This window comes from Syngnathus typhle, linkage group LG13 (assembly GCF_033458585.1).
Source record: "Syngnathus typhle isolate RoL2023-S1 ecotype Sweden linkage group LG13, RoL_Styp_1.0, whole genome shotgun sequence".
NCBI lineage: Eukaryota > Metazoa > Chordata > Actinopteri > Syngnathiformes > Syngnathidae > Syngnathus > Syngnathus typhle.
The window spans coordinates 10,650,095-10,662,554 of record NC_083750.1 but is presented as its reverse complement, the minus strand read 5'-3'; the positions used below and the strand labels follow the sequence as shown (position 1 = coordinate 10,662,554).

Sequence of the window (12,460 nt, the reverse complement as noted above, 5' to 3'; positions counted from 1 at the left end):
ACACACACACATGCACACACACACACCCACATGCAAAATCCTCTAAATTCTCAGACGGATAAATCCAGTTCTCTGAGTGCCACGTCACGCCACAAGTCTTTATTGAGTCTGAGCCGAGTGTTTAGGCTACGCATGACCCTGGAGCACATAGCGACCCGAGGAAAAGTGCAACACTGCCAGGGAGAGAACAAATAGCCAGATCATAAGGAAATCGTTAGGGCTTGACTTACATGGAAGTTGGAAATATGCTCTCTATCCAGCGGCTTGTTAACCGAGAGCTCTCCGGAGATTGGGTCGATGAGGAAGATGCCGGTGGGAGGTTGGTCAGCGCCGGGGCCGGTCACGCTGTATCGCAGGGATCGGTTCTTGTCGTGGTCCGAGCGGATCTGCGGGCGGGATGATTAATTACGGCTATCGTAATGTCGCCAATACCGTGGTTTCGAAGCACGTGTAACATTTCTAAGACATTGATCATTGAATTAAAAAAAGTCGACGAGTGTTATGTATTGGGAAACTGCTGCAGAGATTTTATACGTATCAATGAATGTAAACAAAAGATTTCAGAATCATCTCATTTTTAGCATTCTCAGTCCTTGATTGTTTGGCGTTTGAAGTGAAGGTCAAAATCGTTCTACAGGAAATGTATTCAATTTCATGACAATTGGTAAGCCAAACCCGCATTTCCGAAGCTCGAGCCAGCAACTCTAATACATATGCTAATAACGTCCTGTAGCTTGAGCGTCTTATTGACAATCGCAAGGATAATATTGATTTATGTGCGGTATTGAAATTCTGCCTGGACGAGGATATTTTTTCACGTTGCTGTTGTTGTAAATTGAGAGCCTCAGCACCTTCTTGGTCCACGCTGAGCATCTCATTTCCTGCTGACAATATTACTACCCACTAAGCTCAGAAACGTCCCATTTAATGTGTCTCGCATTAATATAATTTGTACAAAATATGTGTAGAGGACCTGATAAGAGATTCCATTTAATACACTGAAAAGGATCTCCTTAACTGGCCTGAGGAGCGCTTGTCCTTTGACAGCCGCCCTCAGCGAGGCTCAACCACAAGACACTTGTCAATAAAAAGAAGTTGAACGAGTCCTCGAGTCGCGATAAAAGCGCGACGTAATACAGTAGCTAAGGAAATACGTGCTCGCTGCCATCGAGTTCAGTGTGGCCCTTAAAAACTAAAAAGTCAAGGGGCGGTGTGACAGGGTGCAACCTTCAGCAAAGAGCTGTAAATAAACACTTTCTTCGTCTCATGCCTGTGACCTTCTGGGTGGAAACTACGAGCATGGTTGGGGGGGCTATGAGGTTGTTGTAGCAAGCACAGAAACACTTTTGCTCAATATATGAGTGGAGCATGATTGTGTGTGGGGAGGGGGCACGGGATGGGGAGCTTACCCGAACAAGCTCTTGTGGGAATGGACCTCGTGAGTTCTCAGCAACATTGATTGAGGGAATGACCCAGTCTCTCTTCATGCGTTTCAGCTGGCTGTTCGAGTTCCATGACGGAAATGTTATTTCCGTCAAATTCTTGGACATGGCCAGATCAGAAGTGGGTTCCATGACCTGGAAAATAATAGATGATTTGCTATACGTAAGACTGTACATATAAAACGTAGACATGTTATTTACGGCAACGCATGACAGTGTGTCAATATTTTCAACTTACTTATGGTAGTCATACATTTTGCCATACATATAAAACAGTCAAACGAAAAATCGGACTTCATTGGTCACATCTTTTCAGGTACGATTTGCATCCACTAGAGGCGCTGTACCATCTGCAGAACAACAAACGCAAGCAAGCTATGTATGTATGAGCTATATCGACAGTATGCTAACATGGCTAGCATTGTTTTGCCCTATACAACACTGGCATTGAAAGAGCAGTTGCGAGCATTCAGAGAGGGAATTAATTGATCTTTAAATTTCTTGTAAATGTAGTTAGACACCTTCCCCTGGTCTCAGCAATCAACATTACAGCACAATTCTCCTTGACATGCTCTAGTGTATGCAGTTAGCGCAGCAGCAGGAGTACACCGGCAGCAGCGCTCGGCTTTAAATGGCAAACCTCATCTCATGTCCTGATAAAATGCACCCACACAGACACCACCGGCTCCCATAATGGATCTGCCATCCTCCCTCAGCTGTAATGAATGAGATTTGAAGCAAAGGAGGATGGTACCTGCAAGCCAGGCACTAAACACACAGATGGCTCAAATTGCCTATGCTGCTCCAGAGACATGAAGGAAAGGACTCAAGTAGTGCCACGGAAAGTTATGATAACCTTGAACGCAAGCCGGGAAAGAACAACAACAATTAAAAAAAGAAGGCGGGGCGGGGTGCTCATTCCTTCAAGTCTTTATACTAGGACAAGTTTGCGGAACCTACGGATTGCGGGCCATATATGGCCTGTTAGAAAACCTGATTCGGCCTACCGAGCAATTAAAACTCTTAGAAAACTCACAATTATTCTACCCACAAATACAGGCTATGTAGTTTAAAAAAAACAAAAAGTATTTGTTAAGCATTTCCCCTGCTGCTGTGCTACACGCTGCCCGCTTGAATGTCCAGTGTTCCCTGTAACCACAGAAATGAATTACCACTTTGCCACCCTATAACGACCCATGCCTCTTACACACACAAATGCACACAAACGCACACACTGACCACCGTCAGACAGCTTCCACTAATCATGTTTGAAATTTGATTATCATGCTTTCTCACACTGCACAAGTACCAAAGGCAGGAAAGCAGACGCGCAGACAAGCAGCATGTGCGCTTAAGAAATGTTGGTTACTTTATTAAAATCGGCATGAGTGAGAGTAGCAATTATTTGCAACCCGCGTTGGGAATGATGAATGGCGTGTTGAGGTTGTTTAGCCCAATGTGTGTCTTATCTGTGGAGCCGCAGCACACACACACTAACGTGCACGCACACGCACATTCTGACATCTTCAGGGCCTCAAAATTGGAGTGTGATTCACCCTTTAAGAAATCTCCCTTGTTTTCACTTCTTAAGTGTTACTTTGTGTCTGGAGACACGGTTTCATTCTAATGAGGTTATTGTTTAGTTGTCAGCGATAAAAATGTCTTCACCCTCAAGGCAGAAACACTCATGGTGATATTAAAAAATAATAACCATTCTTTGATGTGATTAAGAAATCATCAACAAATGCATACGTGGAGGATGCCTTATTTATGTTTGAAAGAAAAAAAAAGTCTGATAGTTTACTTTTTTGGGAAAAGTATTTATCTTAGCAACGGCGGTGCCTAATAGCATCATTAAGACCTAAGCCGCATTTGTGTGTGGCTGATGATGTGCTTGGAGAGGCTGTGTGCGAATCATTACTGGCTAAAACTTTAATTTAGTTCCTGGCTACGAGACGTGCCTGCTGGCCCCAAGAACTACACCACAATTGTTTTTTTATCTGCCCCTCTCTCGAAATTGCCCCCGGTGGCAAACATGTTGACAAATATGTCGTCACTTTTAGTCAGTATACTGATTATGTTAATGAGATAGATTCTTGCATTTATGCTTGTGTATATTCCATAAAACGTCGGCGGTTGGACAAAAGCCTTTGGAAAAACAAAATGAAAATGTCCCAACTGTCAGCGCTCCTCATTTCAGCAAGCATTGATGGAAGTAGAGGCAATGGTTATGCTAATTGCGGTTCGTTGCAGTTATGACGTTAATTTGGGTTTGTTTTGTTCCAGTTACACTTTGCTTGATACGATTCTCAGCTGATATTGAACAGATTTTGGGGGGTGAACAAAGGACTATGATTCAGATCCCTTTGACTGTTATGGTGCATTTAGTTTTGTGTCATTTGAAGAGAAGCAACCCATGATGACGGGTAGGCTCCTATGTTAGCTTCTTGTTACCATGCTAGCCATCACTTCTGATTCAAAGGTACAAGTGTTTTATGTTGCATGTGTCTTTAGTGATTGATTTCAGATGATTGATTGTAATTAATAATGGTAACAGGAAAGCCGTTATTCCAAATAGAATCCGTGGAATTGTATTAGACTCAATATCGTTTGGAATCCAAACAAATGGGCTATTTTTGACTTTGGCAGTTGTACTGTTATCTAGAGTCTGAAAGAAAACATGTCTGTCTGTGTCGAGTCTTCCAGAACAGGATCGCGTAATTCCCCGGCACTCAAGTTAATAAAATCGACAACCCTCGAAAGCCTTTAGAAGTTTCTTTCATTTCCTGACTACAAGAAAGCGCGGTATGACACGTGCACTTGAATGTGAACTTTCTCTTATCCTCGGCCAAAGACAATGTTGACATATGAGCGCTTGGACGACGTAATTAATCGCAGACGACTGCTTGTCTTGTCCAGGAGAGCTCAAGCAGATGCTTGCTGTCTCTCAGAGGCAATAAGCTTTCCATCGCAAGACTCGCTCACTGAAATCTTTCTTTATGAGCAGTCGTTGCGCATCTGCTCTCGCTAGAAGCTGACCGTGTTAAGTATATGTTTGTGCTCCAACTAAATTGACACATTAACTTTTAATTAGCAGGCATCCATCTTGTCTTATGGAACACCTGCTACAATTTGGGGAACTAGTCATCTGTGAATGTGCACTGAGGGTAATCAGTGGAGGTTGATTGATGCAAGGGCACAATTGATCATTCCGTCTTTCTTTTGTAATTTTTTGTGTTTTGTATGTTCACCTAAAAGGAAAATTAAGACATTTTATTGAGCAACTATTTTCACCGTCTGTTGTAACTGGAGTCAAGTGATGTAATCCATTTTGTATTCGTTGTTGCTTTCTCACCTGCTGCTTGGAAGGCATCAATCTGGCTAGGGTTATCCATTCCTCCTGAGTAGTGTCATCAATAGCCTTGATCGGCAGCACCGACGCCTGAGGTCCATAGAGCTCCAGATTCCTGCCGGCGTAGACCACCCCGTCGGATTCTATCCGGAAGTCCTCTGGGTTGCTGCATTCGAAGCGGATCAGACCCCCTCGGCTACAGTCGGCAAACATCACTGCAAGAGAGAGATAAAATTAAGAATGAGCCCGGTGGTGAAAAACAATCCCTAAAAAGGTCAGACAGACAGCAAGACAAACTAAGGGGCAACGGAGGGTCCACAAAGATTTTGTGATTCCCTCCCTTATGCTCATAAATTATTCATGTCAAGTTGTGCCCCAAAGGTATCGCTCAAAACAGGTGCGTGGGAATATCAAGTTTGAAAGGGGAGGCAACTGAAATTGAGCATTCTGAGCTATTAAGGCAGTGCTTCTCAATTATTTTCTGTTACGCCCCCCCCTAGCAAGAAGAAAACTATTCGCGCCCCCCCTCCCCACCGTGACTATCCTAACTTGTCTTGTAAGTCGTAAAATGTTGCACTGTCGCAAACGTGACAGAAGTAACAATGAGAGCGCCACTGCCCCCTGCTGTAGTAAACGCGCAATTACACTTTATTCTAGTACTGCCAAAAAAAAAGCCTGTTCCCCAGGGTCACACGCGCCCCCCCAGGAATAGCACCGCGCCCCCCAAGGGGGGCGCGCCCCACTATTTGAGAAGCACTGTATTAAGGGGAAGCGGTGTCCAAAAGACAAAATGTTATTACTACAATTTCATGTGCAGATTCGTCCGTCCAACATAGTACGTCGTGTAAAATCAACTTTCACATGCTAGCTTTGTTGCTCACAGAATTCCGTGATGCCTGGGATGGCTGAATCCTCCACGGGCAGGGCTTGTGATGTTTATTGCATCACAACACACAGATGTAGAGAGACACCAAAGACAGGTGTCCCCTGGGGACTCCGGTCCAGGCGAGGGCTTCAGTGGCGGCGTGTTACAAGCGAGTGGCAGTATAGGATAGTGGAAATGAATGGACAGAAACACAGGGCTGTTTTGCGTATGATCCTATAGTCTTGGTTGGGTTCCCCGCTTGGCCACTCGCAGCGAGCTATACAGTGCACAAAATGGTACAAAGGCAAAGAAGGGAACATATTCCCGAGGTGTATACTTTGTGCAGAAGCTCTGCTGTTGCTGCTTTGAATTATTCAAGCAGAAAGGGGCATTATTTAACAAAACCCTGCAAGGGGGCATCTCATCTTGCTTTCTGTTGCTACCTCATGGGCCCGAGACCCTCTCTTCAGGGAATTATTTGCACTTGAAGTTCCTCCGGGCTTGGGCGGAAGATGTAGTAGATCGACTTGGGATCATAAGTTTAACCTCCAGGCCTAATTAATAGCCAGAATCTTCCACGCCCAGTTTGTAATAGAATTGTGATGACAGAGATGCATGCTCCTTTTATTACTTGGCCTGTGTGCAGCAGAAGATAACCTGCTACATACTGCATAGACATGCCTGTGACTTTAACTCTTGCAATCCCGCAAAATATTTTTGCACGCAACACCGTTAGTTTCTCCGTCCTGGCTTTTATAAAATATACGCAGTGAATGTGTTTAAGCTCAAAGTCGTCAACATTGTCTGAAATGTAGAGATCCTAACATCTCAGGGAGGCTCCACATTCTACACTTGCACCACAAATTCCCAGCCAGCACAACCCCCTCCGATGATAATAAATGAGAATGTCAATTTGTGTATATTCATTTCTCTATGTTGAAAAAATCCAATGTGTAGGTCTAGCTATTGCAATCTATACGTGGACACGTCGGCTCCCCACACTACAAGGCCGAATGAGATCTCGGCTGCCACGCCCCATCAGACATGTCGTCATGGGTACAACGATAAAGGCTTCAGCGTGGAAAGAAATGCCGATGCAGCAGGGGGAGGGTCCGGGGGTTAAAAAAAGGAGGGTGTGTGTGGGACAAACGGGCCCGTCAGCAGAATGGCCTGTCCGGGCCCCGGAATTACCTCCGACTCAATGATCCTATTCAACGTTTCTTTGCCCCCCCCTTGACTAGTGACAAACCACACAAAAACTCAGGCTAACCCCAAGTACCATAGTGCCCCTCTATTGTTTGCGCCATCACGAGAAAATTCGGACTTTAATGGTTCGGGAGCGATAGCGAGAGATGGCTTTCGTTTCATAATATGGAATACTACTAATAACGATCGACATAGATCTAGGAACTAAACCCCAAAGGCCTAGCCCATAGCCCAGCCTAGCAGATAGCTCAGCACTTCGACTAAACACTAACTAAATTCAAAGGAATTGTGATGATGCGAATTAAAGCAGATGATCCCGTTGAATGTGAAATCTCCAAATTATTTACTGAAGTCATCCTTCAAACTGGCGCAATCTGCAGCGCTTACAAGATCTTGGGGGAAAATGTAAACGTTTGTGTCTAGTTTGCTGATTTAAAAACTTAAGAGCGATTAGACCTAGGTGACCTAGACTTGACGGGAAAATAATCAAAACAATTTGCAAACATTTACTCAACTGTGAGATTCTGCTACATTCTCATTTTTCCAGAAAACTTCAGACAGTCAACTGCTTGGAGCTAAAGCTTGGATCTGTAAATAAGGACATTTGCCTTTTTGCCACACTCAAGTGCTTGAAGGCGTTCGAGTAATGCACTTCAAACGAGCAAAGCCTTCCACGCATTTCGAGTTGGTCTGAAAATATGCGACGGTTTTACATAAAAACATTACAGAAGTGTTTACGCTCAATTCAAGTGTAAACCTTGAAACAGTTTTTAATAGTTCAAATGGTCATCACTTGGTTTGTGCAGTGAAGACACATTTTTGGAGGAGTTGTTTTTCCACATTAAAGCTGTGGACTCCTAAGGACTCTGCAAGAATACGTTATGATGACACCCCCCCCAAAAAAAACATTCCGATATGACTTTCTCTTATCACACTCATCCACATTGCAATACAGTGATAAGCACCATGGCGGACTGAGTGGCTAACACAGATTTGGATGCTTTATTTATTTTTCCCCAAGGAAAGTGACCCTTAAGGATGTCCTTTTTACATTGTTACTTGGTCGGTATTAGCAAGGCTACCCGATAGCTTTACTCGCCACAGAACAAGGAAAAGTCCCCTACAGAGTTGCCTCGTTTGAGAGCGGCACTGTGAATATAGTTGAAGATTTGCAACGGGTGCAACCTGCTTTGACCAGGTGGAAAATATCATCCATTGGTAGTCTAATCCCACATCAAGTACTAAGTACCCCCAGCTAAGCAAAAGATATCTTAACGAAAGCATCCACTGTGAGCTTCTTAGGGTGACATTTAGTGATAGCCCCTTATTCCCCAGGCAAATCCAGTTTATTTTCCAAAAGAGAAGACAATCTTTTTAAAAAACACTTTGAAACTCGGATTGTCTGCCGCAGAGGACAAGTTCTGAGGGTGGTTATTTACAGAGGTATGTTAAGCAAATAAACTGACTTTACCATACAGCACAATCATTGCCAAGCACTGTGTGGATTAGAGTGTCACTGAAGCCGGGAACTGATAAAGTTAATCTTTCGGTAGATATCCGGGCTTAGAGGTGTGAATCAGTGAAGTGAGTGGCCAGATAATTTAGTGAGGCATTCAACGGTTACTCGAATGGTTGACAGGCAACGCTAGCCAGAAATAGATGGTTCTAAACATGCGAATCACGATGCAAATGTGATTTGAAAAAATAAAAAGTCCTTCTCAGGCAGATCGCACAAAATGGCTGCATCACAGTTGTAACAATGGAATTTTGGATTTCAGATGATCTTGCGTCCTGTCACTAAACACTTATTGTTTAAGCACTTGTGTGGATGGTGTCACTGACCAGAAGGAAGAACAGTAATCCCTGTGAGGTTGGTCTTTCCCATCCAGTCGGTAAATAGGCCACTATTTCAGCAATCTAGTAAAGTACCGTGATGAAATGGCGGTACTGCTACTTCCATCGACAAAGTAACTCTTTTTGATGATCTTATGAGATTTTTGTTTAAAAGTTCCTGTCTTCCATTTGCTGAGAGAGGAAAAGCAGAAGTGTGCCAAAGGTTTCCCCACGGGGGCCATCAGGCCTGCTGAGTTTTTTATGGAAAAACAGATTAGGTGACTTGCGCTGTGATGTCAGTGGCCTCAGTTCTGCTTTTCAGCACGTGGGAAACTTGTAACCATGTTCTCCGTAGACCCAATAAATATCATCTTTCGTGCGCTGCTCTCAATGCAAAATCCTCCCAGTCTTAAATAAGGACTGAGACAACTTGACAAATCAAATAAAGGTTGTGTGCTGCGGAATTCTTGCTTGAGCACTTATTTGGTTTAGCATGTAAATCACTGCGGTCAAAGGATTCGGCCCAGTTTGTCTGCACGAAGGAGTGGAGGCATATTGTTTCCATTAAATTCCCGACAGAATGGATATTTGTCAGCTGTGCGCCGCGCCGCGTTCTGGCAAACAGATGGAAGTTTCTGAAATACCATTTGGCAATCGGGATCCATTTAAAACCACAAAATAGTTGAGTTTTGTGCATTGGCCAGGAAGAAGAGAACAATTGGTTTGCGGATTCAGTCAGATGCAGAGTTGATGTTCAATATGAACGTTGGCTGATAAATGCCATTTAACTTGGGAAGCTTTCGGGTGAGCCGGCTAAGCGCAGCATTCATTACATCTTTGATTTGCACAGAGCAAAGGTTGTGCAAATGAATGTGCGGGAAGACAAAGCCATTATCAACAGAAACCGACCGCTGAGAAAACCGCATGTTATCCGTTTGGATGAAATTGACGCGGCGTACGTTAGAATGTGATTAAATTCTGACAAACTGTCAAAGCGCCCGCTCGGCTCGCCGTTCACTTAGTAGTGCGAGCGGCAGACCGACGACTATTATCGTGATTACGATCGTCATCGTGCATGACGAGAAGCCTTCGGACGTGATGTGCGACGTGATGTGCTTCTCAAATAGTCGGGAGCGGGATCGTGCTAATCCTCGTGTCTCTGAGCGATGTCGTGCGATAACCATCTTGTGCTCATTGCTTATGCGTACAGTCAATGAGTTAATGCATCTTTTGTATCATCATAACGGCGCAATATTATTTTACAAATGTGAGCTAATTATAAATTTACAAGAAGTGGGTTTTGACAAGTTACTTTCAATGAATGGCTCACGCACATATGGAGCAGGCAGTTTTGAAGGACAATTTAGCAAAGAGCTAATGTTGAAGCTGTGAAAGCCATTTTTTGTCACGTGTGGCACGAGTTGATGTTGGATTCCGGAGAACAAAGCCAGTGGAATTTTGGCTTTTCTTTCTTTTCCATTTTGGATAAAGCACAGCGCCAGCCAACAGAAGGCAGGCGCATCCTCTTGGCCGACAAACAAAGCGGCAGACAAAAGAAGATGAGGCAGACGGCCGCTGGAAAGCACCGTTCGATTGCGCGATGGCATCTAAGACCCTCATTCGGGAAGTTTTGTAACCATTTGCACACCCCAAAATGCCTCATCTTGAAATTTTAGAATCTCTAAAGCTACTGAGATGGCTAAATGCTTCTCATCAAGCTAAACAAAGCCAACGAAGAGTCACCAGGTGGGTTGCAGCAGCCTCCCCCGCCCCTTTTTTTTTTTTTTTTTAAGTCATGCGCCACACTTCCCAAAAAGCCCTTCATGATAACAAAACGAACCAACCCGAGGCTTCACAGGCACTGCTTCAAGTGAAAGGCTGTGGAGAAAAGGGGGCAAAAAAAAAAAAGTCTGAAAAACAATGTGAGCCAGCGAGGGGGGAAAAGCCTCTTCAAAGCGAAGGGATTAGGGCAGCTGCCAATACACACCGTGTATGTGTGTGTGTGTCGTTGCACGTTTGAATCAATACGTGTCAAATTTCGCTTGAAACACAATTAGCCTGCGCTTGACAAAGAGAGAAAAGCGTAAAAACACCGTACAAAGACAAGCCCAACGTTGGCCCTTAAAAGCTTTCAAGCTTTTCTCCTCTGACAGCTTACGCGGCGGCGCCGCCGCTTGACTTGGTGCAATGTCTTGTAGCGTCCAAAATGCATTTTGTGGACGCATCCATCAGCTGAGGTCTCCCTACTAATCTACTTCAACCTACATGACCCTCCTCCCCGACCATCTGTCTTCCACAAAATAAAGAAAATTGTTGCTGGTGCATCTCAAGGATGAAGGCATAATGATTTTAAATGGATGAAAAGTTGTTTGCCCAGTGGAGACAAAGAAATCCATTAAAAAGATTTTGTGAATGCTTGGAGTCGAAATGGCCTGGATGGCCCTCGCTGTTGCCACGGTAGTCAAACTACAGTGCGCCATGACCAATCAAAATCTTAACCCTGTCATTTATAATCATCCTTCTTCAAAACATTTCAGTATCTCTCGCGTACCTGTTAGTAGAGACAAGTCCAGTTGATTGGCGACACTATATTTTATACTTAATAAAGAAGTTCTGCCTTTCAATTTCTCACATTTTTCTATTAGTACTGCTCACTTTCACATGCACGACCGGGTTTTTTATTTCTGCGTCGAAGCAATTGAGCATCATCCCGGCAGCCAAATTGAAACTCTGCAGCCGCTCGCTCCCTCTCGTCTCACATAATGCACATGCGATTACGCCCCGTGGAAATGACAAAGTTCAGTGGAAGCGCCAGAGAAGTTTAACTTGGGAGTAAATTATTTCAAACATTGACTGTTCTGTTCACAGAGAGTCTGGCTTCGTGATTTGAAATTGTATTAGAAAAAAGCCGTTTTGTCATCGAAAGATTCCGCATAAAGAACGTGCAAATATTTACATCAACTCAAGATCTGAAAGCACGAACCGGGTCGCTTGTGTAAGTACTCAATGTGACGTCACGTGTCAGCGATTAGTACTGGCACGATTCCGATACGCAGAGCGTCGCCGATGGAAACGTGCATTATCTGCGTTAAGGGCGCATGGCCGTGTGACTGGACTCTTCCGCCCATGTAATCAGCTCGACTGAGTGGGCGCAGAGCGGGCGGGCGGGATGTGTGCAGCTGTGCTTTATTACACACACAATGAGTCCCAGATTAGGGGAAGTGGAAGGAGGGCGGAAGAGAAAGGGGAATCAAGAAGGGGGGGAAGGAAGGAATAGGGGAAGGGGTGGAAATGACTCCAAACACATCTGTCCTCAGTTTGTCTAAAGCTATAACATAACAAGCAACCACAAGCATGACCATGTACAAATCTGTCTCCGCCTGTAGAAACGCTTCCAGACCTTTGGGGCTTTTTAATGTGACCAATGATGGAATGTTGTGTCACCTTGTTCAGAGCGCTCACAAACTATAAGGTGGCACAGGCGCTGTCAATCGCAAGGATTGGCGATGCTATTCAGCCTAATTTCTACAAATCGCGGCGAGACAATAAAGATGCTAAACTATGTCGGAAAGGAAAACATTTGCATTACAACATCACGTCTGGGAATGAAAATGGTCCTATTCCGGCTAAGTTGAAAAAGCGCAGCTTTGAATGCTTATAGCGTCAAAGGAAGTTGCCGCTCAAATCGGCTAGCATCGTATCGTCATTACGTTAACGTGGTAACCGCGTCAAGACGATGACTTCCGAGCTGGCAAAATGGCC

The 12,460-nt window shown here is 44.3% G+C and overlaps 1 protein-coding gene across 1 annotated transcript in view; it reads right to left on the bottom strand.

Annotated features, from left to right (window-relative positions):
* cdh2 (cadherin 2, type 1, N-cadherin (neuronal)) overlaps positions 1 to 12,460 on the bottom strand; it is a 42,920-nt gene that overhangs the window by 12,081 nt on the left and 18,379 nt on the right. The window contains exons 3-5 of the mRNA XM_061295004.1: positions 4,798 to 5,009; positions 1,410 to 1,577; positions 231 to 386 (exon numbers count right to left, since the gene is read on the bottom strand). Coding sequence (XP_061150988.1) covers positions 231 to 386; positions 1,410 to 1,577; positions 4,798 to 5,009 — 536 coding nt within the window. The remainder of the gene's footprint in view (positions 1 to 230; positions 387 to 1,409; positions 1,578 to 4,797; positions 5,010 to 12,460) is intronic.